This window comes from Chlorocebus sabaeus, chromosome 27 (assembly GCF_047675955.1).
Source record: "Chlorocebus sabaeus isolate Y175 chromosome 27, mChlSab1.0.hap1, whole genome shotgun sequence".
Classification (NCBI taxonomy): domain Eukaryota; kingdom Metazoa; phylum Chordata; class Mammalia; order Primates; family Cercopithecidae; genus Chlorocebus; species Chlorocebus sabaeus.
In genome coordinates, this window is record NC_132930.1 from 2,499,468 (window position 1) to 2,526,967 (window position 27,500).

The window sequence follows — 27,500 nt, forward strand, 5'->3', positions numbered from 1 at the left end:
AATAATCCCTGAAATCATTTTATTTTTGTGTTTGGAATGCATTTCAGGATACATTTTTTTTTGGGTGGGTAGCAGAATTGAGTATCAGTGATTTTTCTCCTAGGCTAATTTTAAACGTAGGTGGTATTGCCTTAGCATGCAGTTAATGGTGGTAATGATAAGGTATGCAATATGGAGACGTGTGAACAGGTTTGGTAAACTTTCTTAGATCTTGTGGGTAGAATGAAAACAAGCATTCTCTACCTGGATAGTTGAGATTTGGCTGTAAGAAAAAATACGTGAGAAGGTTGCGTTGTCAACTTGTCTTTACCTTGAGATGATGTTTGATGAATACATTTATCAGGTTATGAATGTTCTCATTATCTCTGTCCAATTCAGCCTTTTCTCTTATGTCTTTTAAGTGCTAATTTCTCATAGATTAATGACATTTATCATCTCTTTTATGACAAGTTTTGAGTTATATATCTCATAGCCAGTTCTTTTTTCCCAGTACTCAAAGATTGCTAGGGAAGCATGATATACATTTTGGTCCTGGTTTACTTGAAATACTCAGTTTGTTTTGTTAATAACCCCTAACCAAACTGGCTGCAATAAGAAAAGGAAAATGTTTCATGAGGGAACATAAGTATGAATATACCACCTAAGATAAGAGAGCTTCTCTTGGTAGTGGCTCATCAGTTTCAAGTACAATGTGGATTTTAAAATAGTCAATCAGTAAATTTAAAATCCTCTCAAGATGGGAATTCATGAACTCAGATCAATTCTGCAGGTTTATGGCTCCCTTCTTAAACTGTGTTTGCTGTCCATAAGAGCTTATTAACACTTAGTGCTTGAAGAAAATCCCCGTGGTCCTTGCTCTCAAGAAGTTTGAAGCTTCTTTGGGAGTATGTGCAGTGAAGTAATCTGATTTTGTTTTGCATGATTAATCAAGTAACAAAATGAGAAGTATAGATAGTGCTAAATAGTGGAAGAACAAATCCAAAATTAACATTCTTTTTGGAATGAAGTTGGAAGAAACATGTTTTCCATGTTAGTATTTTGTGTGGATTAATGTAAAATGTTTATTTTTTTGTGATCACAAAAAGTCAATACTAAAGGCAAAAAGTTCTTGACCTAAGAAGCCGATTATAAATATAGTAGGTGTATAGTGAGTACTACTGATACAAACTCTTTCGTGGGACTGGGCTGGACTGGGCTGGACCGTCCTGTCCTATCCTACCTGTTGTTCAGAAGGTGGTAGTTTGAAGTACCTACCTTCCCTGATTCTTTATGTGCTCACTGTGGACATGTTTCCTCACTTCTTAAAAATTATTGTGCACGATGTACTTTAAAACATCTTAATTTTTGTTAGTCCTTATTTTGAAGTTGATCACCAGTATTTTGATAATTCTATTGTATTTTTGTATTTTTTTCTTGATTTGTTAATCACCGTTTTCATAAAAATTTGCTGCATTTTAGCAGGATATTTACAAAAGTGAAAGTTTTTGTTGTGGTATCCTCTTTAGTTGTGTGTCAAGGAATTTCAAAATACTTTTCTCATGGATTACAGGAAGATAGAATGCTCCAAAGGTGACTTTGAAATGCATGTTGTAAAATGATAGCACATTATGCTTTTCTTTTTGAGAGATTGTTTTGCAGAAATGAAACTTTTTTCTTTTAAACAGAGCTAATGTCTCAGAAAAAATTTGAAGAAATCAAGAAAGCTAACCAAGCTGCAGCCAGAAAACTTGTTGAAGAACACTTTAGCTCTTCATCTGAAGAAGAAGGAGATGAAGATTTTGAAGGAAAACAAGGAAAAATAGTTGCAAATACGTTTATAACATACACTACTCAGACAGGTACTGATCATCTAAATTTTGACCTTTGACGTCAATGAAACTGTATTCCTGACATTTTTTTGGTAATGCCTTTGTTCGATATGGAATAGATGTTATGTCTTAAGATGAGCACTGTGTGTTCTAGAGTTGAATTTTTGTACACTTTGGTATTTGAGTTATATATTAAGACTAATTTTTGTATAAAGCAAATAGAATGGCAGTGGCTCTTTTATAGCCTTGGGAGGCCTTTGTATGTATTTAATTGGCATTTCAGTAGAAAACTTGGATGGGGCTGCTAAAGCTCTGGAGCAACAAACTGGGGCAAGTTTTTTCTGGTTTTGATGATTTAATTTAACTAGAGGACTTTGTGTACCCCCTCAATCTATTCATTTTTTTCATCATGTTAAATGTGTCTTGAAGTCTTTTTAATTCTTTATTTCCTTATTTTATATCTTATTTACAACATCTGATGTATTTATTTTTAGAGTTGGGGTCTTATCCTGTTGCCCAGGCTGGACTGCAGTGGTACAATCATAGTTCACTGCAGCCTCGAACTCCTGGGCTCAAGTGATCCTCCTGCCTCAGCTTCCTGAGTAGCTGAGACTACAGGCGTGTGCTGCATCTAGCCATACTTTAAAAAAAAGAAAAACCTAAATTCCCTCAGGTTTGACATGTACATTCGTGTTATCTGTGGTTTATATCTGGTTGCTCTTAAAGCCACATATGTTTATGTGAGAACGGGCCAAAGTGATGTTGCTGTGTACCACTTTAGTATTAAGTGTAAAAATAGATTATTTTAAATGTAAATATTGTCAAACTTTCTGCCTTTTATACTTTAAAATTATTATTGGAAATATTCTTGCATGTAGGCCAGGCACAGTGGCTCATGCCTATAACCCCAGCACTTTGGGAAGCCAAGGCGGGGGGATCACTTGAGGTCAGGAGTTTGAGACCAGCCTGGCCAACATGGTGAAACCCCGTCTCTACTAAAAATACAAAAAAATTAGCTGGCCGTGGTGGTGCACGCCTGTAATCCCAGCTACTCAGGAGGCTGAGGCAGGAGAATTGCTTGAACCTGGGAGGTGAAGGTTGCAGTGAGCCAAGATCGCGCCACTGCACTCCAGCCTGGGAGGCAGAGCAAGACTGTCTCAATTAAAAAAAAAAAGTATTTTGCATGTAATGTCAACATTTATTAATATATTTATAGAAATGTCATATTGTTTATATACCTTTTATTAGTAATATATATTTATACCCTTGCTTGGTTCTTTTTCTTACTTTAGTACACTGTTAAAACCAGGAAAAACCTTAGAAATATTTTGGGAAACAATTCTACAGAGAAGAGGTGACTTTCCTAGAGTTACACAATTAGTAATTGGGAGAGCTGGGTTTAAACCTAGTTTACTTAGCTTTAGAGCCATTACTGGGATGATTGCATCTTCTCTGTAAAAGCAGGAAAATTCTGAGGAGATTAGATGGTTACTTTTGTACCTGTTTATGGGGGAAAAGCAGCGTTGTACAGCAGTTAAGAACATTGACATTTGAGCCAGATTGCCATGGTTTGATTCTTGGCTTTGCTACTTGGCTGTAGGATGTTTGACATATTGCTTAGCATCTTAGGGGCTCGGTTTCTTCTTTTGTAAAATGGGTATAGTGACACTAAGTACCTTAGAGTTGTTAGGATGAAATGAATCACTATGTGTAAGTACCGTAGTGCTTATGGTAGTGCCTGTTGTGTAGTCTGTGCTGTGTATCTGTTTGCTGGAATGTTTAATGTATTTTGTGGCTTGATTATTAGAGATTTTCTATCATAGCTGCTGCTTTCTTTTAAAAAATTTGTTTCTTTTTTCAGTCATGTCTTCCCTTGATCATAAGGCCCCACATCCTAAGCTCTCTTCTACTCTATACTAATGTGTTCCTTAGTTATTATATTGTGCTTTCATGAGAAGTATAAGGCCAGTGATGCCAGGATTCAGGACTGTTGGTACAACAGAATCAGAAGCATAACAGAGTTTGAGCATGAGTTAGCATAAAGGCAAATAAAGAGCATGAGAGTTAGTCTTTTTTTTTTTTTTGGAGACAGTCTTCTTCTATTGCCCAGGCTGGAGTGCAGTGGTGTGATCATAGCTCCCTACAATCTTGAACTACCGAGCTCAAGTGACCCTCCTGCTTTAGCCTCCCAAGTAGCTGGTACTGCAAGCGCACACCACCATGCCTGGCTAATTTTTTTAGAATTTTTTTTGTAGAGACAGGGCTTTCCTGTGTTGCCAGGACTGGTCTTGAATTCCTGGCTACAGGGAATTCTCCCACCTCAGCTTCCCAAAGTGGCAGGCGTGAGCCGCTGTGCCTGGCTGAGAGTTATTCAAGTCTTCAGACAGAAGGATTTATGTATTTCACCCTTTCCTTCCCAACCCATAACCTTGGTGATTAGGTAGTTGCCTGAGTATATTGATAGGATCATGAAGATAGTTGCACATCATCGAGTAGGTTTCTAAGGAATTTACCATAACTGCTTAGGAATTAAGATTAGGAAGTTTGGCTGAGAAGTCTAGTTTGGCAAGGTAAGAATTGATAAAAAGTAATTATAAGGTTAGAGGGTTTCTTGTTTCTAAAGGACTTTATAGAAAATAAGAAGTTTTCTGCTTTGAGAGGACTTCGCTTGAACCATTCTAGATAGAGTCAGATTTTATTTTACAACAGGAAATGCAATAATGTCTTTCAGTCTAGTATGTAGAAAACATTTGTCATTTGTAAGTTTTATTAATTTTTAATCTACTTTTAGTCTTACAGTGTTATGGTAATTTTTTTATGCTGTGTTTTGTATAAAATCCATTAGTATTTGATTCCCATTCCTTTGCCTCTACCAATGTAAGAAAATCTGATCACTTGATTTAAGAACATACACGCCAGAGTAATGGGATGGTTCCCACCTTAACGTTGTTGAATTGAAGACCAGGATTTTACCAAAGGAGTTCATTTTTATTTGAGCACAGCCTTTGCATTTTTGTGATTCTTCTCTCAAATTTCGGACTTGCATGGCCAACTTCCTGATGAGTATCTCTATCTATCTTGCTGATGCATGGACACATCAAACTACTGTTGAAAGAGAACTTTTTTATTCTTTTGTGTTCTTTATCTTAATAGCACTACAGTTTTCTCAGTCACCCTCCCAAGCCAGACATCTGGGAGCAGAGATGGCATATGCATGTTGTTTACTGCAATTCTCCCTCTGCCCATGTCAGACAGCTCAGCAGACACAGCACTCTTCCTTCTGAATCTTGACATGAACATCAGCTTTTAAAACTGATACAATCTCATTGTCACCAAGTCCTCCTAAGTTTTACTTCCTAAATTTCTTAAATCTACCCTTACTCTGCCTGTGTACTGTTACTGCCTAGTTTAAGCCTTTACAGCTGCTTAACATGTGGATTAAATCCATATAATAATTGTGAGGTAGATAACTGTTACTACTAATTTTACAGATGAGAAAACTGAGACACATTAGGTAACTTGCTCAAGCTCATTTTTTGCTTTATCTGCTGTAACTACCTCTTAACGGGTACTTCCTGCTTTCAGTCTTGGCCTCCACATACTCATTTTTCTTTAGTTGCCAGAGTGATCTTTTTAAAATGCATGACTTCAAATGCCATGCTATCCACTGTGAAGTGCTGGGCAGTACATTTTATTGATGCAACCAAACTTTAAATGTTTCAAAGAAATCTTACATAAATTTTTAAAATATAAGGTTAGTTTTTATTTTGTAAAAGTCTGTTCTGTCTTCTTCTTAAATACTGTTTTTTGAGTTAGCTGTTAAATTAGATGAAATTTAAAATGTTTTGTATCTGTTAATGCCAGCTTAGTTGAAAAGCAAAATAGACACCCCATATTATTATTCTGCTCTTAAGAATTTTTTAAAATACTACAATATTTGTTTAAAATAAAGCAATTGTCTTTAATAATTTTATAATAATTTATAGTTTTGAGAGTATGTTTGTGTTTATTTTGTTTAATGTCCTAAATCACATTTATTTTATGGTAGGGCAAGCTTTTGTAAGTGCTGTGTTTGCTCAGATGATTTTAGAAAGTAAAGAATTAGCCACATGTCCTATTTATGTCATTTTTCTTTTTGGCAACTTAAATTTTGGCTTGAACCACGTTATTACCATGATAAGTTCTGTACTTACATTAGTTTATGTTTTAATCTACTTTTTTTTGAAGACTCAGTCAACCTCTATTGAACATATCTTTATTGTTCTAAAGCCATGCAGGCTTATTTTTCTCATACTAAAGTGACTCAGATTATTGCCCTTTTGTTGTCATTTGTGCTTTAGGTGACTTGTTCTATTTTTCATTTTGCTGTTACTTGTTATTTGTTGGATCTTCCTGCGGTAACTGCTCACTGCAGTGTAACGTAGAGGTTAAGAGGGTTCACTTTGTAGGCAAACTGAAGTTAATTCTTTTGTGCCACAGTTTTCTCATTTGTAAAATGAAGATAATAGCTCATTTAATCCTATTGAAGTACTAATAGTACAGTGTCTAGCAAATAAGCACTCAGTAATTACTCAAAGAAAATAACGTCTGGTACTGTTTTTTCTAAAAAGCTTATTCTGCCTTCTTAAGCAGAAATAGTGAACGTATTTCATGAGATGTGGTTATCGTACTGTAAAAACCTCAGGGTCTTTTCATCAACAAGTTTTTATTAAGAATACACCTACTAAATTCACACACACACACACACAAACACACACACACACACCCACTCACTCACATCTATGCTTATATTTATGCTAAGTGACTCTACTAATTAGTGTAGGCTTTTCCTTTCACACTTTGCTTTTCCTTTAGACTTTACATCTTCCAGCTCTTGCTTATGGCTCTGCCTCTACCAAATTTGTTGAGAATTGTAACAGCCAAAAAAGTAAGTATAACTGAGAGAGAGAGCTGAGGTGCTGATTTTGAACCATGTATACAAGATTTAATATACAGACTTTGTTACCTCTTGACAGCTCATTGGTTACTTTTTTAAAAAAACTTCTTGTTTTACAGCTATATTTTGAGCAATTGATATTACTAGACAGTTCTTACGTAATGTGGTGCTATTAGTGAGTTTGTGTTATTTTCAGATGTTGTTTAGGGTGAGATTTTCAATCTTTAAATTTCCAGATGGAGATACACGTGAATTAGAGCGAACAAAACAATATGTAAATGAAGCTTTTCAAGCAGGGGCTATGACATGCTTAATTTGTATTGCTTCGGTGAAGAGAAACCAAGCAGTAAGTTTTTCTCCTTATTTATAGTAATGTATCTCCCCAAAATATCTTGGTTTGCACTTATAATATTTAATGATTTATTCTTTTGTTTACTTTTGTTTAAAAATACTTCATTTGAGAATTTTGTATATAAATTGATCTTCATTTTAAAATATATAATTTTAAAAAAATTACCACTAAATGAGTATCCAGTATTTTTAGCACTATTGAAATAACTTAGTTGTCTTCAGTTTTAATGCAAATGTTGATTTGATAGAACATTTTTAGCATCTGTACTTTATAGATTCCCACAAAAGTGAAATGTTAAAATCTACTGTATTTTACTACTTTTATTGGGTTTGGAAAAAGATACAATCCCTATCTTCAAGAAAGTAGAACTTGGCAGTAACACTTATGGCTTAATTAGCGTATCCTGTGTTAAAGGCATTTTGGGAAGTGGTGAGGGTCATTGGGGAGAGAGATTTGGACAAAACTCATGTCCTTGGAGGAGCTATGGCCTAGTGATAAAAATATCTATATGTAAATTTAAAAGGGCATTAATGAAGCAATTAAGAAGTGATTACTGAATATGAAAGACTCAACATTTAGACCTTAGATTAATTCACTACTATTTTAGCAGCATTGCCTAGAGAAAGCAAATCAAGTCAGATGAAATAGTTTGGTCATGTAGAGTGAATCAGAAATTTAACATGCTCTGGTTGGATAGAAGAGTATATCAGATATAGATTCCTTTTGTGCCTAGAGTCACATCTAGTTGGTTTACTCTGATTTCAGCTACAGGGAATGCATAATCTCTGCATGCAGATACAAACCCACTTTAAACACTTGCTGTGTGTGTGCGTTTTTTCCACCTCTGAATTTTCTTCTTGGAAATTGACTTAGCTAGTACATGGCTATAGTGCAGAAGCACTGGAGAGTTAAAGCCCCTTGCAGCAACATTGCACCACAGGGACTTGGTAGGTGAATGCCCAACCTCCTTATCATTAGCGGTTGAGGCTGGGCAGTCCAAGGCGTGTTTTACATGGTTCTGCAGATGATACCCTGTAGGATTGAGCTTCTGTGGCCCTTAGTGGTAATCAGCTCAACAATATGCCATTCATTGGCATTTCTTTTTCCCGTCTAGTCCCCTTACTCCTGCATCCAAGTTCTTATCTCAGATACTGCTTTGGGGGTAACCCAAACTAAGAAGTTGGCTGTTTAATGCTGTTGTTAGCTCATGCAATATGCTACGTATCTGATTTTCTCAAACAGTTGTAAAATGTTATAAGGAAAGGGGAACTGATTTTTATCAGTTTTATCAAAGTATTTGGCAGGTTTTAAAAATGAATTTAGTATTATTCCTAAGCTTTTAAATTATGTATATTCTTAGTTTTTGATTACCTAATTTTTAAAATTTAGCATTAGTTAGGTGTTAGACTAACAGGTTTTATGTAACAAAAGGGCTATGTAGATATATATGTGCATATTTATGTTTAAGGATTCTTTCATAGTATTATTTATACTTGGAAATAACCATCCAACAAGAAATTTAAGTACCTAAGTCTACATGATGTAATGTATAGTTATAAATATGCTTATAAGAAAGACTATAAAATTACATCTCAGTTATTATAGTATGACCTTATTTTTTAAAAGTATGAAAAAAATATATATATAAATTTGGAGACTGTCCAGAATGTTAGCAGTAATTATTTCTAGCTGAATGAATCTGTGTGATTAATAATAATTTTCTTTAACATATTCTACTTTAAATGCATTTCCCATGAAACAGTTCTGTTATACTGGAAGGAAAGACCTTTTTTCTTTAATCCTTAGGTAGCTCTTGAAAATAGTTTAGTGTGATACTCATTTTAAATTATTTTACAATTAACAAAGAAAAATTAACATATATTAACTTCTGATACCTTTATCTTAGGTTTGGAGCTGTTCGGGATGTTTCTGTATATTTCACATGCCCTGTATCCAGAAGTGGGCTAAAGACAGCGAGTTTCTTGTATCTTCTGTGACTGATGATGATTTTGGAAAGAGAGATTATCCCTGGCCTTGGTAACTTTTTCTAGTTAGTTGGATTATTATTATTATTTTCAGATGGAGTTTTACTCTTGTCACACAGGCTGGAGTGCAATGGTGATCTTGGCTCACTGCAACCTCCACCTCCTGGGTTCAAGAGATTCTCCTGTCTCAGCCTCCTGAGTAGCTGGGATTATAGGCACCCGTCACTACGCCTGGCTAATTTTTTGTATTTTTAGTAGAGACGGGGTTTTACCGTGTCTGCCAGGCTGGTCTTGAACTTCTGACCTCAGGTGACCCATCCCAAAAAATCCCAAAGTGCCAACTAGGCTGGCATGCCACTGCGCCTGGCCTAGTTGGATTATTAAATTTGTAGAATAAATGAAAATTGTAGATTCTACGTTGCTTTATTTTTGGTTTCAGTATCCATGTTGGGCCTTTAATTAGTCATTTGGTGTGTGAATATATGGAACCTTGATAAAGGCTGGTTTTTTTCAATTTGAATTTGTATAACTAATAAATCATCCAGACTTAATTTTTCCTCTGCAAAACAGTTCCTTAATTATCCTTTGAAAGGACTTTCAGTTTTCTGTAGGACTGAGAATCATTCATAATTGTGATCTTCTTGTCCAGAATTCTATGAGGATGCATTATTATTACATTGTACAAGACTATCATTTAATGTATTTTGATTATAAGATTCCCAGTTTTATCCTCCCAAATCTCAAAACTGCAGGTGTATATTATACAATATCATTATTTTTTTACATTTATTAGTTTTGCTTATTATTGATGATTATTTGGTCTTGAGAACTTTTGTTATATTTCCAGAAAGAGTTGAAGAGTCGAATTTTATATCTCTGCTAAGTAAAGACAACAAGAAACTTACTCATGTTGGCTGTCCAGAGAGGTAGATTGACTGTCAAAGTAATGAAGCATAAGCTTCAGGGGCTCTGTGTGGTCACATTTTGTAACTTTAGTAACTAATTTTATGTTTAAAATTTTGAGTTTTTTTTTTTTTTAATTTAAATTTTTATTTTTTTGAGACAGCTTTGCTGTGTTGCCCAGACTGGAGTATAGTGGTGTGATCTCGGCTCACTGCAGCCACTGCCTGTACGGTTCAAGCGATTCTCCTATCTCAGCCTCCAGAGTAGGTGGGATTACAGGTGCCCGCCACCATGTCCGGCTAAGTTTTGTATTTTTAGTAGAGATGGGGTTTCACCATGTTGGCCAGGCTCGTCTTGAACTTCTGGCCTCATGTGATCTACGCACCTTGGCCCCTCAAAGTGTTCAGATTACAGGCGTGAGTCACCGCATCTGGCCAGTGGTGTAGTTTTTAAAAAACATTTAGACATGCTGGTGACTTTTAGAAGAGTATATAAAAATAATTCTCAGCAATCTGTGAGAGATTTTATTTTCCTGTTACCAATGGGGATATTGAAGTTAATTGAAGGGAGATGATTTCACGCTCCTCACTCTTAAGTAGTAGAGCCAAAATTTGAAACCTAGGATTTCTTACTCTTAAATTCAGTGCTTTTGCTATTCTTTCATCTGAGTTATGTCTTTTGACCTTGCTTTTAGAAATGTTATTTTTCTTTTCATTGAATGCACACTTTTTGAAAACTGTTTCAAACATTTCAAAGTATATATGTTTTGCTCCTGCATATTATTTACTTGTGGTGGAGGACTTTTAGTGTTTAATAGGTATGGAATTAAGCCAGGTGTTCCAGCTTGTTAGTTTAGAGATTTAAACCTTATGTATATATTTTATTACCCTCACTCTTCTCACTTCTGTTTTAAGTCATTTTGCCATAGAGGAGGAAAGGATCAATTAAAAAAAAATGTACTGTTACTTCTAATTTAAAAGGAACAACAGTTTAATCAGCTGTGCCATAACTTTGTGTTCCATATTTCATATTTTTTTAAGAAAATAAATGACCGTTCTGGTTAAGAACCCATTTTGTTTAATCCTCATCAAGATGGAGCTAGAACATGGTAAAATGTTAATAATTTTAAGTTATTTTATGGAAATAAAAAATTTAAAATACAGGTTTCTACTAAGATACTACTTTTTAATGAATAAGATCTAGCATAATTACATTTCATTGTTGTCATCCCATTTTAAAATAAAACTCATACATTTGCATATATTACCCTCACTGGGCCAGTTCAGTTTCAGTGCTGATGGGCAGTGTTAAGGTATGTTGAGTTGCCTGTTAGTCATCCATACCCACGCTTATTAAAAATACATATCCCCCTCCACACTAGCTTAAAGGAATAGTAAACACTTTCAATAAAAAAAAATTGAAGTCTTCCAATAAAGTGCCAGTTATTTATTCCAGAGACAGATGAACTTAGTATTTTGTTTTTGATTTTTCATTACAAGAACAAATATCTTTTCGTTATTTTGAATATTTGTGTGGCATTTATTTAGAAACGGAACATATTCTTATGACAATGAAAATATTTTGTATATGATACAAAAGAAATTTAAATGTTAATATGAAACTTGTTCTCGTGTAATGTACTAACTATGCTCATTTGTCTGGGAGATAAGGTTAAAGCGTCTTTTGAGAATGAAATCATCTATGGTGATCTACAAGTACATTTCTGATAGAGCTGAAGGTTAACACTTCTACTACCAAATTTATTTATTTTAATGATGGAAGTTTAAAGCCTTTCATGGTACTTGAACTTTTCTTTGACTTAGGCACATTCAAATTATATCTTTTTTTGGGCTGGGCACAGTGGCTCATGCCTGTAATCCCAGCACTTTGGGAGGCCAAGGCTGGTGAATCACTTGGGGTCAGGAGATTCAACTCCTGGCCAACATGGCAAAAACCCCGAATCTACTAAAAATACAAAAAATTAGCTGGGCGTAGTGGCACGCACCTGTAGTCCCAGCTACTTGGGACACTGAGGCACAAGAATTTTTTGTACCTAGGAGGCAGAGGTTGCAGTGAGACGAGATTGCGCCACTATACTCCAGCCTGGGTGACAGAGTGAGACTCTGTCTCAAAAAAGAAAAAAAAAAAAGAATTATATTTTTTTGTGCTAGATGTTGTGAATTATGAAATTCTTTATTTTCAAGTTTATTTCCCCTTAATTCTAAATTGTAGTCATGTTTCTTGTAGTATTGCTTGTCTATAACCTGACTTCTGTCTTCTGTTTGCTGTTGCTAATATATTTTGTTTATTTGTAATCCACAAAACAAAACTTAAAAAGTTGAGCTTTATGAAAAGCAGAGTGAATTTCTCAAGAATAAAGTTCAATGAGATCACTTGGACTCGGGAAGGGGAACATCACACACCGGGGCCTATCACGGGGAGGGGGGAGGGGGGAGGGGGGAGGGATTGCATTGGGAGTTATACCTGATGTAAATGACGAGTTGATGGGTGCTGACGAGTTGATGGGTACAGCACACCAACATGGCACAAGTATACATATGTAACAACCCTGCACGTTATGCACATGTACCCTAGAACTTAAAGTATAATAATTAAAAAAAAAAAAAAGAATAAAGTTCAGGTAGGAGAAAACTAATGTTACTTTCTTTTTGTAGCTGTATTCTAGATATGTGCTGTTTAATTCATGGTAACTGGCCACATGTAGCTATTTCAATATTCAGAAATTATAAAATAAGAAATTTGATTCCTTCCTTAGTTGTAAGCACTAGCCACGTTTCAAGTGCTCACAGTATGTGGCTAATTGCTACTGTATTGGACGATCCCGGTATAAAACTGTTTCATCATCTCAGCACATTATATTGTGCAGTGCTGTTCTATATGGTTGAAATAGATTTTAATAAGATCTTGTTTTTTTTACTAACACAAAGATGGAGCAGAGTTCCTTAACATAAAACTAATTTAACAGAATATACTCTGTTACTAAGTTTATTTATATTTCTGTCTCTCATGTTGCTTTTAAAGGCGAAGTTAGCTTTAATAATTTATTCTTCTTTGTAGTCCAAAATGTAGGTTTGAGTACAAACGATCTGAAACACCTAGTAGGTACTATTGCTATTGTGGAAAAGTGGAAGATCCACCTTTAGATCCGTGGCTTGTGCCTCATTCATGCGGCCAAGTATGTGAGCGTGAATTTAAACCTTCTTGTGGCCATAAATGTTTACTCCTCTGTCATCCAGGTGAGTTATATATTGCATTTTTAATTGTTTGTGGGTGATTATTTCTTCTTATGTTGAGGCAAAAAAAAAAAAAAAAAAAATTGTTGAATTCACAATTGAAGTTTGCCATGAGAAAATATTGAAAGTTATTGCCTTTTGTCAAGTATCAGTAAAGAAAGTTCTAGAAATTATTGATAGGTGTAGAAATTGAAAGTTTTAGTTTCTGACTTTAGATTTTTTTTTTTTTTTTTTTTGCTTTTACTGAATTCTAGGTCCCTGCCCTCCTTGTCCAAAGATGGTCACAACTACTTGTTACTGTAAGAAAGCAAAACCTATCCCTCGTAGGTGCAGTGCTAAGGAATGGTCTTGTCAGCTGCCATGTGGACGGAAGTTGCTTTGTGGGCAACATAAGTGTGAAAATCCTTGTCATGCAGGTAAAAGGCCATACCCATTAGATTTTTCTGACTAAGCAGAAGTCAATTTCTGTGCTAATTTATCGTTGTGGTTTTAGGAAGCTGTCAACCTTGTCCAAGAGTTAGTAGACAAAAGTGTGTCTGTGGCAAAAAAGTAGCTGAAAGAAGTTGTGCAAGTCCACTATGGCACTGTGATCAAGTAAGTTTATGTGCATTTCGAGGGGTGGGTATTAAAGAATACACAAAGCATAGACAACCTAGAAAGCAGCAAGGCTAATCAGGTTTAGTTGGATAAAAGGCAAGGAAGAATAGCAACTCAGGTGAATTATATCATGTTTTAAGAAACTACTCTTAAATTTAATATCATTTTTAATTATTGGAGGAAAAATTTTTTTCGAAGTAATAGGTATTTGTTGAATTTTGGATTCACTACATTTGTACTCTTTCTTGCTAGCTCTTGTCCCCTTCTTCTCTTTCCCCTCTCTTCAACCAGCACCCCTCTCTGCTTCTTGAATTAATCAAATTGAGGAAGTAAGATTGGTTTTATAGGTTGCTTGTCCTAGAATTGGCATGGTTTTAGTGCCACTTAGAACTCCTTGGTGAAAGGCCATATGAAGCTGCATGTAGTTTTTTTCTGTATTGCATTTTTAAAATATACTTTTTGGTGCATAGGAAATATATGTGTGTGTAAACGTATGTATATATGTACCTATATATATGTATATGTACCTATATATACCTATGTATATATGTACCTATATATACACATATGTATGACACCTGTATAAAATATAAAGTAAAATAATATGAGGGACATAAGCAGTTGTTTATTTGTGATTGAAATATAGATTGTGTCTTTATGAAGTCGTTTTTGTTAACTTTTAAATCATTAGTGTTTATTGCATTTTATTTTAGGTATGTGGAAAAACACTGCCATGTGGTAATCACACATGTGAGCAAGTTTGCCATGTTGGTGCTTGTGGAGAATGTCCTCGATCTGGGAAAAGGTTCTGTCCATGTCAGAAATCAAGTAAGATTTATTTTTTTTATATATAGGAAATGAGCTATCAAGCCATGAAAAGACATTCAAAAGACGTGCTCCAGGAAACTTAAGTGCATATTACTAAATGAAAGAAGCCAGTCTGAAAAAGCTACAAAATTTAAGCCTCCAACTATGACATTCTGGAAAGGTCCAAACTGTGGTGATCAATGGCTTCCAGGGGTTGGGGAGAGAGAGAGAGATGAATAGGAGAGACATAGAAGATTTTCAGGGTAGGGAAACTCCTCCGTGTGATACTGTAATGGTGAATATATGTTGTTATACATTTGTCCAAACGTATAAAATATACAACACCATGAGTGAACCCTTATATAAACTATGAGCTTTGGGTGATTATGATGTGTCAATGTAAGTACATCATTTATAACAAATGTACCACTCTGGTGGGGTTTGATAATAGCAGTGCTATAATAGCTGTGCTATGGTCATTATTATGTAATAGGTTATCGGTGAGTTTATTTTAGGCTGCTTTGAGGTAAAGGCATAGTAGGATAGCACTTTGAGTCAGCTTCTTTGACTCCCCACAAATAACAGCATCATATGTATAAGACTGCTTCTAATACTTGTCACAATATGTTTATGTTAAAGGTGAGTTTTATAATTTTGTACTTGTTGCAGTTTTTTAAGAGAGGTGGTTTCATTCTGTTGCCCAGGCTGGAGTGCAGTGGTGTGATTCTAGCTCACTGCAGTCTCAGACTCCTGGGCTCAAGTGATCCTCCTGCCTTAGCCTTCTCAGTAGCTGGGAATACAGGCACCTGCCACCATGGCTGGCTCATTGTAAAAAATTTTTGTAGAGATAGTCTCTTCCTGTGTTACCCAGGTTGACCGCGAACTCCTGGCCTCAAGTAATCCTCCTGTCTCGGCCTCCCAAAGTGCTAGGATTATAAGTGTGAGCCACTGCACCTGTCCTGAGTTTTATAGTGTTTTAAAGTCTACATCTTTCTTTTTGTCTTTGTGGGGTAGTTCAGAGCAAATTTTTTAAAACAAATTTTTAAATTAGGAAAATTCATGAGTGATTTATGTAGTCTTCACTCATTTCTTTAGATAACTATTTCTGAAGGAGATAGCCCATAAAAATGTGTTTCTTGAGGATGGTAACGTGTCAAATTTCTTTTTAAAAACCATAAGCTTAACAAATATTAGGGATTATTTTCATTAAAGTTAATTTTTCCCAATGATTATGTGGATACAAAAATTTATAGTCTGAAAGTGCCAGCATTCCTTAGGGAGCCTGAAGAACATAGCATTTTGCTGATATTTAATAATAATGTATCTTATTATTAACATTGACTTTTTGTCTGTTTTTAGGATTTTCTTTGCCTTGTACAGAAGATGTACCAACTTGTGGAGACAGTTGTGACAAAGTACTTGAATGTGGAATTCATAGATGTTCACAGCGTTGTCACCGAGGTCCCTGTGAAACATGTAGACAGGTTAGTCATCTTGTGTAATAATTACTTTTAAGAACTACCTATCATAATATATCAAATGAGATTGTCCTGTGGTTGTTTTCTATTACTTATTTTCATATACATCTGTGTCATGATCTATATGAATTTAGTGACCTAATATTAGGGTAAGAAGCAGGAGAGTACAGGCATACCATGTTTTATTGCATTTCACTTTATTGTGCCTTGCCAATACTGTGTTTTTAATAAATTGAAGATTTATGGTAAGCCTTTGTAAAACAAGTCTTTCAGCTCCATTTTTCCACCAGTATGTGCTCATGTCTCTGTGTCATATTTGGTAATTCTTGCACTATTTCAGACTTTTTCATTGTCATTATATCTGATATGATAGCCTGTGGTCAGTGATCTTTGATGTTACTATTGTGATTGTTTGGGGGTGCTGCAAACCATGCCCATATTAGACAGTGAATTTAATGGTTAAATGTTGTGTGTGTGTTCTGACTGCTCTACTGACCAGTCATTCCCCATTCTCTTTCCCTCTCCTTGGGCCTTCCTATTCCCTGAGAGACAACAATATTGAAATTAGGCCAATTAATAACCCTACAGTGGCTTTTGTAAATGTTCAAGTGAAAGGAAGAGTCGCACATTTCTCATTTAAATCAAAAGCTAGAGATGGTTAAGCTAGTGAGGGAGGCAAGTTGAAAGCTGAAATAGGCTGAAAGGTCTCTTGCATCAATTAGCCATGTTGTGAATGCAAAGGAAATGTTCTTGAAGGAAATTAAAATTGCTACTGCAGTGAATACAGGAATGATAAGAAAGTGAAACAGCCTTATTGATGATAAGGAGGAAGATTTAGAGGTCTACAAAGAAGATCAAAGTAACTATAATATTACCTTAAGCCAAAGCCTACTCCAAAGCAAGGCCCTAACTTCAATTCTGTGAAGGCTGAGAGAGGTGAGGAAGGTGCACAAGAAAAGTTTGAAACTAGCAGAGGTTGGTTCATGAGGTTTAAGGAAAGAAGCCCTGTTCATAATATAAAGGTGCAAGGTGAAGCAGCAAGTGTTGATGTAGAAGCTGTCAGGTTATCCAGATGATCTAGCTAAGGTAATTGATGAAGGTGGCTACATTAAAGAAAAAATTTTCAACTGAGATGAAATAGCCTTCTACTGGAAGAAGATACCATATAGGACTTTCACAGTTAAAGCTTCAAAGCGTCAAAGAATAGGCTGACTTTCTTCTTAAGGGCTAATGTAGCTCCTTAATTGCTCATTAATTGATAATGTAGCTCATTAGTGTAGCTCATAATTGAAGCCAATGCTCATTTACTATTTCAAAGATTATAGGGGTCTTATGAATTTTGCTGAACCTAGTCTGCTTATGCTCTGTAAATGGAACAACAAAGCCTAGATGACAGCACATCTATTGACAGCACAGCTTTATGGCATGGTTATAAGCCCACTCTTGAGACTGACTGATCAGGAAATTTTCTTTTCAAAATATTACTGCTCATTGACAATGCACCTGGTCACCCACGAGCTCCGATTGAGGTGTATAAAGAGATGAATGCTTTTATGCCATGTCTGCTAACACAATATCCATTCTGCAGCCCATGGATCAAGGAATAATTTTGACTTTCAAGTTCTATTTTTTAAGAAATACATTTCCTAAGGCTATAGCTGCCATAGATAGTGATTCCTCTGATGAATCTTGGCGACGTAAATTGAAAACCTTCTGGAAAGGATTCCTCATTTTAGATGCCATTCAGAATATTCATTATAACAAGAGTAGGTCAAAATATCAATGTTAACTGGAGTTCATAAGAAGTTGATCCCAGCCCTCATGGATGACTTCGAGTGTTCAAGACTTCAGTAGAGGTCTAGACTTGAGACTTTAAAGTTGTATATGTCATTTTGGTTTTGACCAGAGTACCAAGTCCACAAGTTAGCTTACTAGGTAATTTAGTTGTTTTGGCTTTACTGAGACAAGAGTTGCAGATGTTATGGTTGTAATGAAATGGAAGTGGTTTTTTTATGTGGGGTTTTTTTTTTTTTTTTTTTTTTTTACTATTTAATATCAGTTTTCTAAATTTAATAACGAATTTATATGAAGTCCTTTTTGGAGCAAAGTAAGATATAAGTAAATGTTTTAGGAAATTCAAATTGGTTTTTGGTAAAGTTTGTTATACAAATTTAGTGTTAAAATTTTTGTTCTTTATGTTTTAATAATTGTAAAAGGTGCAATGTGAGGAAAAAATATTAACAAAAATCAATTTTAATAGCATTTATTTTATTCTTCCAGGAAGTGGAAAAGCATTGTCGCTGTGGAAAGCATACGAAACGAATGCCTTGTCATAAACCTTATCTGTGTGAAACTAAGTGTGTTAAGATGCGTGACTGTCAGAAGCATCAATGTAGAAGAAAGGTTTGTGTATTAACCTTGGAAACCTCTGATTTAAAGACTGTATTGAATTTCTCCATTTTGGACCCGCAATAAGTGCTGTCTTGAACTCTTTCTCAAATGTTCAGGCATATGCTTTGTTTTAATATATTAATAAATATTCTAGATTAACCTTAATCTAGATAATTTTTGTACTAGTGGGAATTGTACCAATTTTTTTCAAATGAGAAGTTTCTTGTCCTGTGCATTGTCCTCTCAGCTTGATATTTCTGATCACTGACTCTTTCTAATCACTGAAATGTATGATTTTCGTATATTTTATATTTGTGTATTTTATAAACCCCAAATACATTGTCTTTACTTTTGCTTTAAATAATCAGTTATCTTTTAAAGAGCTTGAAAAAATAAGAAAAAGTAATTTTTGATATTTATCATCATACTTTTGGTGCTTTTCATCTTTTTGTACAGATTCACATTTCTATCACATTTCATTTTTTTTCTATTCTGAAGGATTTCCTTTAACATTTCTAATAGTGCTGGCCATGAATTCTTTCAACTTTGTATGTCTGAATATAACTTTCTTTAGTCTTTGTGAAAAATATTTTTACTTTAGAGCTCTAGTTTGGCAGTTTTTAACCCCTATACTTTAAAGGTATTGCTCTACTATCTTTTAGCTTGCATTTTTTTCAATAAGTAGTATGCTGTGATTGTTATATTTGTTCCTCTATACTGATTGTTTCTCTTTTTTTCTGGCTGGTTATTAAGATCTTTCTCTTTATCACGTTTTCAGCAGTTTGTTTCTGGTGTTCCTTGGTGTAGTGTTCTTTATGTTTCTTAACTTAGTTTTCATTGAGCTGCTTAGATCTGTAGATTTATAGTTTTTATTATATTTGTGAAATTTTTGGTCTTTATTTCTTCAGATTTTTTTTTTCTGTTTTCCCGTACCCATCACCTCCTGAGACTTTGAGGACATGTATATTATATGCTGCTTGAATTTCTAAGTTCACTGATACTATGTTTATTTTTCAGTCTGTTTCTGTTTTAGTTTATATAGTTTTGTCTTCAACATCGCTAATTTTCTTCTGCATTGTCTAATCTGCTTTTTATCCCATCCTGTGTTTTTCATCTGAGAAGTGTATTTTCATCTCTAGAAGTTGGATTTGGGTCTTTTTTAGATCTTCCGTGTTTCTCCTTAGCATGTTCATGCTTCCTCTATCTACTTGAATGTTAGATAGGTTATATTTGTAATGTCTGCTTTAATATCCTTGTGTACTATTTCTGTCATCTTTCATTTCTGAGTCTGTTTCTGTTTATTGATTTTTCCGCTTTTTTGGGATTGTATTTTCCTTCTTCTTTGTCTGCTAGATGATTTTTGATTGTTTCTAGATATGAACTTTACATTTTGGGTGCTGGTTCTTTTTGTTTGTTTATTTGTATTTCTTTAAATATTTTTAAGCCTTATTCTGGGACAAAGTTAAGTTACTCAAAAATTCTTTGTTCTTTCAGAGGCTTGATATTTTTAAGTGTGACCAGAACACTCTTTTGTTTAAGGCTAATTTTGCCCCATTACTGAGGCAATAAGTATTCTAAGTACTCTACTTGGTGCCCAGGTATTAGAAGATCCTTCCACTCTGGCTGTAAGGAACACAGAGTTTTTCCCAGCCTTGTGTGATCTCTTGAAATTATTCTGCCTTCTCTTTCCAGTGGTTCAGCTTTTGGGTTGTTTCCTCTCACACACATACAGACCAGTACTCAGCCAAAGACCCAAGGAGTTCTTTCTGGAGTTCTTCAGAGCTTTTTCTATGCTGCTGCCTTCTCTCCACAAATTCTAGCCACACTGGCCTCTCTGAATTACGAGTGTTGTCTACTCAACTTTGTAAGACAGCCAGATTCTGCTTATGATCTTCTTCCTTGTGCTATAGCCAGAAGTCTTCATGTGTAAGCTGATGGCACTGCAGGCCTTACCTACTTTGTTTCCCTTCTGTTAGGGACTGCCATCTGTGCTACCTCATTATCTAATGTCTGAAAACTGTAGCTTCATATCTTTTATCTGGTTTGCTGGTTGTTTGAGACAGGAGTGTAAATCTGGTAGTTGTTACTCCATCGTAACTTGAAACAGAGGTGTCTATTGGCTTATTCAAGTCATGGACCACATAACCTTTTCCCCCTCCGGCAAAGTGATAGGATAGGCACATAGTATTACTCAATAAACATTTATCTAATTGAATACACTGTATTGCCTTTTTTTTTTTTTTTGAGACGGAGTCTTGCTCTGTCGTCCAGGCTAGAGTGCAGTGGTGTGATCTTGGCTCACTGCAACCTCCGCCTCCCATGTTCAAGCAATTCTCCTGCCTCAGCCTCCCTGAGTAGCTGGGACTACAGGCATGTACCACCATGCCTGGCTAATTTTTGAGAATAAACTATATTGACTTAATTGCTTTTTAATAATGTACATTTTGTTTTTAGCTATTTTTATATACTGCAACTATACAACCCTAAGTTTAAGACAATTGTATTCTGTATTTCCTTTCCAAAGTTAGGTAAGTAAGAAGTTAAGGAAAGAGTTAAGATGGCAATATAGACTTGAAGTAGTTGACTGGTGTCCATGATTGAAAAATTAGGACAGGTCATAGCTAGCTATATTTCTCACACACGGAAGTGTCTGTGAAACCAGGGAAGTGACAAAGAAAGCTGGATGCAAGTAGCCTATCTCTGCTTCTCTTCTTTAGTCTCTTATTCTATGGTTTGAAAATAACTGTCAAACGAAGCCAGGAACAGTGGCTTATGCCTATAATCCCAGTACTTTGGCAGGCCAAGGCGGGCAGGTCGCTTGAGCTCAGGAGTTTGAGAGCAGCCTGGGCAACATGGCAAAACTCCTTCTCTACCAAAAATACAAAAACTACCCGGGTGTGTTGGGGAGAGCATGTGGAACTAGGTACTCAGGAGGCTGAGGTGTGAGGATGGCTTGAGCCTGGGAGGTGGAGGTTGCAGTCAGTCAGGACTGTGCCATTACACTCTAACCTGGGCAACAGAGCCAGACCCTGTCTCAAGAAAAAAGAAAAAGAAAATAAATAACTGCCAAATGAATCTGTACATTGAATTGATTTTAATTAAATTTTTTAAAAAGCCAGACTGTTTTCCTGTATTGACATTCCTTTGGTTAATATTGTTAGTCTCTGCATAGATAAAGGAATGAAATTATCTGATGGAAATGTTTTGAATCATAGAATGATTAACTGAAGGTCAAGAAAATTTAGCTTGATTTGTTAAATTAGGTCATCATAAATTCTTAGTGAAGTATGTTTACTTACCAGAAGAATGTTGATATTCTTGAGCACTTCTTTTAGTGAAAAGTATATCTTTTGCTTTCTATAAGTTCTGTAACTAGTAATGACATGCCTATTATTAATGGGTTTTTGAATTACCTGTTCTTTATATGTTGCTTTCTCTTCAGTGTTGCCCTGGAAACTGTCCACCTTGTGATCAAAACTGTGGACGGACTTTAGGATGTAGAAATCATAAGTGTCCATCTGTCTGTCACAGAGGTAAACTTTAACAATAGCTATGATTTTATGCTTGTATTGATATAGTGGTTTTTTTTTTATTGTCAATATTCAATATAATGTATTGAGATAGTGTTTTATAGTCATCGTGTATCTCACTTGACTCTCTTAACCTTGAGAATAAGGTAAGACAGTTTGCCAGTGTCCCTATTTTATAGGCAAAGAGGTTGAAACTTAAGAGGGTTCAGTGACTTACTCAGGGAAATGTCTAGTACATTTGAACCCAGGATTTCTGTATATAAAAGTATTGTCCTTTCTATAACACCATGTTGTTTTCCTACTTCCTAACTTTCCCCACACAATTTTTTAATCAATGAAGGTATTCTTAGCATTTTGAACACCTTATTTATTCTGAATTTTATGTACTTATTTGGAGTTAAATCTAGTGAAGGATTAGGTATGTCCTAAGCTGGTGATTTTTAAACATTTTGATCTCATGACCCCTTTACACTCTTTGGTCCCCAAAGGCCTTTTGTTACAAATGTGAGTTTTATTCATTGACATTTATTGTATTTGAAATTAAAATAAAATGTAATAATATTTATTTTTTTAAAAATAGCAATATTAATCCCATTATATCTTAATACAAGTAATGTACTTTTATGAAAAATAACTATTATCTGAAAAAAGTGGAAAATTTTACATTCTTACAAATGTCTTTAATGTCTAGCTTAACAGAAAATAGCTGGATTCACATATATTCATTCTACATTCAATCTGCTGTGGATATCACTTGTCACTAGCTTCTGGAAAACTCTATGCATATAAGACCTTGCAGACCTCCTGAAAGGGTCTCAAGAACCGCTAGGGTTCCTGGACTATACTTTGAGAATTACGTTCTAAGTTATTACTAGACATTGAAAACTGAGTTAACTTCACTCATTTGGATTATGTTGATATGAAATGGAATCTACTGAGATATGGTATAGAGTATTAGAAAGATCATGAACTTAGAGTAAGAAATCCTGGATTTAAGCCTAGACTCTGCCAGTTAGTTGTTTAATACCTAGAACAAACTACTAAACTGTTTCTCGGTTGATCTCCCAATCCTTTCAGAAATCCTGCATCATATATGGAACTATTTTTATTTTATATGTGGAACAGGCCAGGAGACTATTGGCCCAAGGTGAATAGAACTAGTCACAGAGTCAGGATGTGAACCCAGTGTTTATGATATTTCCATTATATTACATTCCTTCCCCATTAGGAAAAGTGTCAGATTCTATTACCCTGTAGACATTTTCTGTAGGTGTTCTTTGATTTGTCAGTGAAGTTTAGAAACAGTTTTTCAGGTATTTCTCACCAACACTAGAAAGATTTTATTTTCTTTTATAGTCATTACATCACTGACCCATTGAGTTTTTGCAGATTTTTGCAAACTACATCTCTGTAACTGGTTTAGCAGTAGTAAATCTACTGTTTTGTTATTTACCACATTACAAGATCAAAGGAGGAATGAGATCATCTTGATAAGCATCCAACATTTATATAAGATAAAAATTTAATTGGAAATAGACATATCCTTAACCTGATAAAGAGTATCTGCAAAGTTTAGAGCAAATATAAATATCATACTTACTGGAAAAGTGTTGGAAGCATTTCCTTCTCTCATATTTTTGTGAAGCAAAGCCCACAAATATTTCAGTATTAATCTCTAAAAGATGGATTCTTAACCTAAACATAGTTAATATATTTCTTCATATCAGCAAATATCTGGTGTTCAAACTTGTTGTTGTCTCATAAGTAACTTCATTTTTTACGTCAGTTTATGGACTTTAAAACCTAATAAAATTGACATTGTAATTGGTTTTGTTTCAAAAGTCTTTTAATTTATAATTTCCATCCTCTATCTCCTTTTTTCCCTTGTGACTTATTTGTTGAAGAAACTAGGTTGCTTTATTTAGTTTCTCAGAGCCTGGGTTTTGCAGATTGCATCTCTGTGGTATTATTTAACATGTTCCTCTGTCTTCTGTATTTTCTGTAACCTGTTAATTGGATCTAGAGGTTTGATCAGATTCAAGTTTTGATGTTTTTTGGTAGAGTGGTGTTTTTTTTGTCATTGTTGTTGTTTTTTTAGATTTTTATTAACCCTTAAAAAAGCTTATTAGTCACAACAAAATTTTCCCTGATGGAAAGTATATGGAAGATGCTGTTGTGCAACTCTCAACATTTGTTTCATCTACAGTTTTAAAAGAATGTGGAATCATAGTATCGTACTATTTTTCCATCATTCTAGAATCCTTCGTAAGCAGAATTATACAGTAATTTATAGGGGGAATGTACTAACTGTATGCTTGTGTTGCGGGTATATGAAAATTTGATTTATAGTTTTCTTTTTTTTTTTTTTTTTTGAGACGGAGTCTCTCTCTGTCACCAGGCTGGAGTGCAGTGGTGTGATCCCCTCACTGCAACCTCTGACTCCCCAGTTCAAGTGATTCTCCTGCCTCAGCCTCCCGAGCAGCTGGGATCACAGGCATTCGCCACCACGTCCAGCTAATTTTTGTATTTTTAGTAGAGCCGGGATTTCACCATGTTGGCTAGGATGTTTCGATCTCCTGATCTCGTAATCTGTCTGCCTCAGCCTCCCAACGTGCTGGGATTACAGGCATGAGCTGCAGCCCCCGACCGATTTATAGTTTTTTTTTTTAAGTTCTGGATCATCTGTGTTTATAGTTTTAGAACTACCCAAATCATACCTATTTTGGCTGTTAACTGGTATTGGACAGTGTAGTTATAGTCTCCGTATACTACTTTTTCATTTTGAAAGTATTATCATGGAAGCTATTTTAATTAAAATATGTTATGCTTTATAGGTATCTATAATGAATTCTGTTGGTCAGTAGGGAGACTGTTTAGAGAAATTATCCCTTATTCTCAAAATATAATTTTAAAAAACGTGATACTGTTGATAGAATAGCAAAAAGGTTATGTTTGATAAGTTCCTCTGCTGAAGATGAACGAAAAATTGTCATTGTTAAGTATAGAAACTGATATAATATGCTGAATGAGAGCTGACTTAAATATTACTATCAACTTTAAAAATACAACTTGTAGTCATTCTTTGGGTAAAATAAAAATAAAACTTGATTATGTGGGTTAGGATAATTGACTTGCATTAACATCAAGAATATATGTGTAAAACACATTGGGTATTTTGTATAATAAATGTTATGTTTGACCCTATGATGTTTTACCTCTAATTTTCTCTTTTTCTATGTTCATTATTTGAATTATAATTCTTAATTTGTATTTGTTTTAGGGAACCATTTTGAACTTCTAGAGGTACTTAAGCCAGGATATTGTCCATCTTTAATCTTTTTTTATCAGGTTAACTCCTGGTCCGTGTTTTGCTTGGTCCTGACACCTAAGCAACAGTCTCTTTAAGATATTCATTTCTTTGTTGAAAACTCTTCTTCCTTCATTATTTCATTTCTAATAGAGTTCCTTACGGAGAAAACTAGAGTGGAAGAAAGCTCTTAAGATGATAATAGAACCTCTTGGAGAGAACTTTATAACCTGCTTTAAAGATTTCTTTGATTTTGTTTTTTTATATTTCTGCCAACCCATAATAAAAGAGCGTAAAAAGCTGAAACCAAAATAACATTTTTTTTTTTTTTTATGTTTAGAAGAGATATATTTGGGATTATAGCCTAAAATGGTGCCTTAGTACTTAGTCTTTCACAAAGTACAGTTAATGGAAAATGGACTGTACTTGCTACTAACCCATATCAGGTCATGAGAGAGAAGTTACTGGGAATTCGTCTAAAAATTGTGTACTTGGATAGATGTATGAAAATAGGCCAACGATATTATTGTTAATGTTAAATTTTCCAAAGACTTATATCCATTTTTGCTTGTTTTAGTTTTGAATGAATAATATGTTAAATTTGTTGTTTAGAACAGAAGTTTTAGCAAATTTTAGAGAAATGTCTAAAACTTTATTGAGATACCAGTGGGTACAGAGAGAAAAGTGTTATAAATCAGGGACTGGGTGCAGTGGCTCACAGCTATAATCCCACCATTTGGGAAGCTGAGGTGGGAAGATTGCTTGAGTCCAGGAGTTCAAGACCAGCCTGGGCAACATAATGAGACCCTCCCATCTCTATAAATAATCAGAAATTAACTGGGCATGGTGGTGTGTGTCTGTAGTCCCTGCTACTTGGGAGGCTGAGGTGGGAGAATTGCTTGAGCCCAGAAAGTTGAGGCTGCAGTGAGCCATGATCATGTGACAGCACTCAGCTTGAGCAACAGGGTGAGACCCTGTTACAAGAAAAGAAGAGAAAAATGTTACAAGTCAAAAGTATACAGCTTGTTGAATTTTTACGAACTGAACATAGCCAGGTAACCAAAACTTACATAATTAAACGGAACATTACCAGAATTTTCAACACCCTACTTGGATCCTTCATAACCATTACTCTGATTTTGAACAGTATGGATTAGTTTTTCTTGTTTACTTTATATAAATGGAATCATGCACTATGTACTCTTTGTGTCTGAATCAATGTTTTATGGTAAGATTCCTTCATGTTGTTGTAGTTTCTTCATTCTGGTTATAGAGTATCCCATTGTGTGAATATACTAAATTTATGTATTTTACCATTGATAGGCATTTGGGTGCTTAAGGAAACTTTTTAATTATCAGAATTTTTTTTTTCAGGCAGTTGCTATCCCTGCCCAGAAACCGTAGATGTGAAGTGTAACTGTGGCAATACAAAGGTGACAGTGCCCTGTGGCCGAGAACGTACCACAAGACCACCCAAGTGCAGGGAGCAATGCAGGTGAGTTTGAAGCTTTGTACAAGCTTCCATCTGATGTTGTACAAATTTAAATTCATATTGGCTTTTAATATTTTAATTTAATTTTGCTTTAGTGTTTTAAAATATTAATATTCACAGTATACTCATTCTATATGGAATCAGAAGATACATAAATAGATAATTGTCCTTTAGATGTAATTATTCAATGATTAAAAGTAATTTTTGAAAATTGTACTTTATGATTTAGTCGACCACCAACTTGTCATCATACAAGTCAAGAAAAACATCGCTGTCACTTTGGCTCTTGTCCACCATGTCATCAACCTTGCCAAAAAGTTTTGGAGAAATGTGGTCATTTGTGTCCTGCTCCGTGTCATGATCAAGCATTAATAAAGCAGACTGGCAGGGTAAGGGAATAATGCTATTAAAGAAATAGTGCATTGCTGTGGGTTGTACTTTCTTGCTTTTACTTAGTTTTTCAACAAGCAATGATTAAGCGCTTATTGGGAAGCACTGTGCTTGGAGCAGGGTACAAGGTAATCAAGACTTGATTTTTTTGTTTTAAGCAACTATTGGGAAGCACTGTGCTTGGAGCAGGGTACAAGGTAATCAAGACTTGATTTTTTTGTTTTAAGCAACTATTGGGAAGCACTGTGCTTGGAGCAGGGTACAAGGTAA

General features: G+C 35.0%; 1 protein-coding gene and 1 long non-coding RNA gene across 5 annotated transcripts in view; one reads left to right on the plus strand and one right to left on the minus strand.

Annotated features, from left to right (window-relative positions):
• NFXL1 (nuclear transcription factor, X-box binding like 1) overlaps window positions 1-27,500 on the plus strand; it is a 72,664-nt gene that overhangs the window by 1,423 nt on the left and 43,741 nt on the right. For all 4 annotated transcript variants that reach the window (XM_073012426.1, XM_008017470.3, XM_008017468.3 and 1 more), the window contains 12 exons: window positions 1,665-1,838; window positions 6,981-7,090; window positions 9,003-9,133; window positions 13,063-13,241; window positions 13,493-13,654; window positions 13,732-13,832; window positions 14,549-14,663; window positions 16,002-16,126; window positions 18,401-18,523; window positions 21,954-22,044; window positions 26,723-26,843; window positions 27,070-27,229. In XM_073012426.1, coding sequence (XP_072868527.1) covers window positions 1,665-1,838; window positions 6,981-7,090; window positions 9,003-9,133; window positions 13,063-13,241; window positions 13,493-13,654; window positions 13,732-13,832; window positions 14,549-14,663; window positions 16,002-16,126; window positions 18,401-18,523; window positions 21,954-22,044; window positions 26,723-26,843; window positions 27,070-27,229 — 1,592 coding nt within the window. The remainder of the gene's footprint in view (window positions 1-1,664; window positions 1,839-6,980; window positions 7,091-9,002; window positions 9,134-13,062; window positions 13,242-13,492; window positions 13,655-13,731; window positions 13,833-14,548; window positions 14,664-16,001; window positions 16,127-18,400; window positions 18,524-21,953; window positions 22,045-26,722; window positions 26,844-27,069; window positions 27,230-27,500) is intronic.
• Window positions 15,593-27,500, minus strand: part of LOC140710541 (uncharacterized) — a 64,785-nt gene continuing 52,877 nt past the window's right edge. The window contains exon 3 of the long non-coding RNA XR_012091610.1: window positions 15,593-16,107. This is a non-coding gene — a long non-coding RNA (uncharacterized lncRNA). The remainder of the gene's footprint in view (window positions 16,108-27,500) is intronic.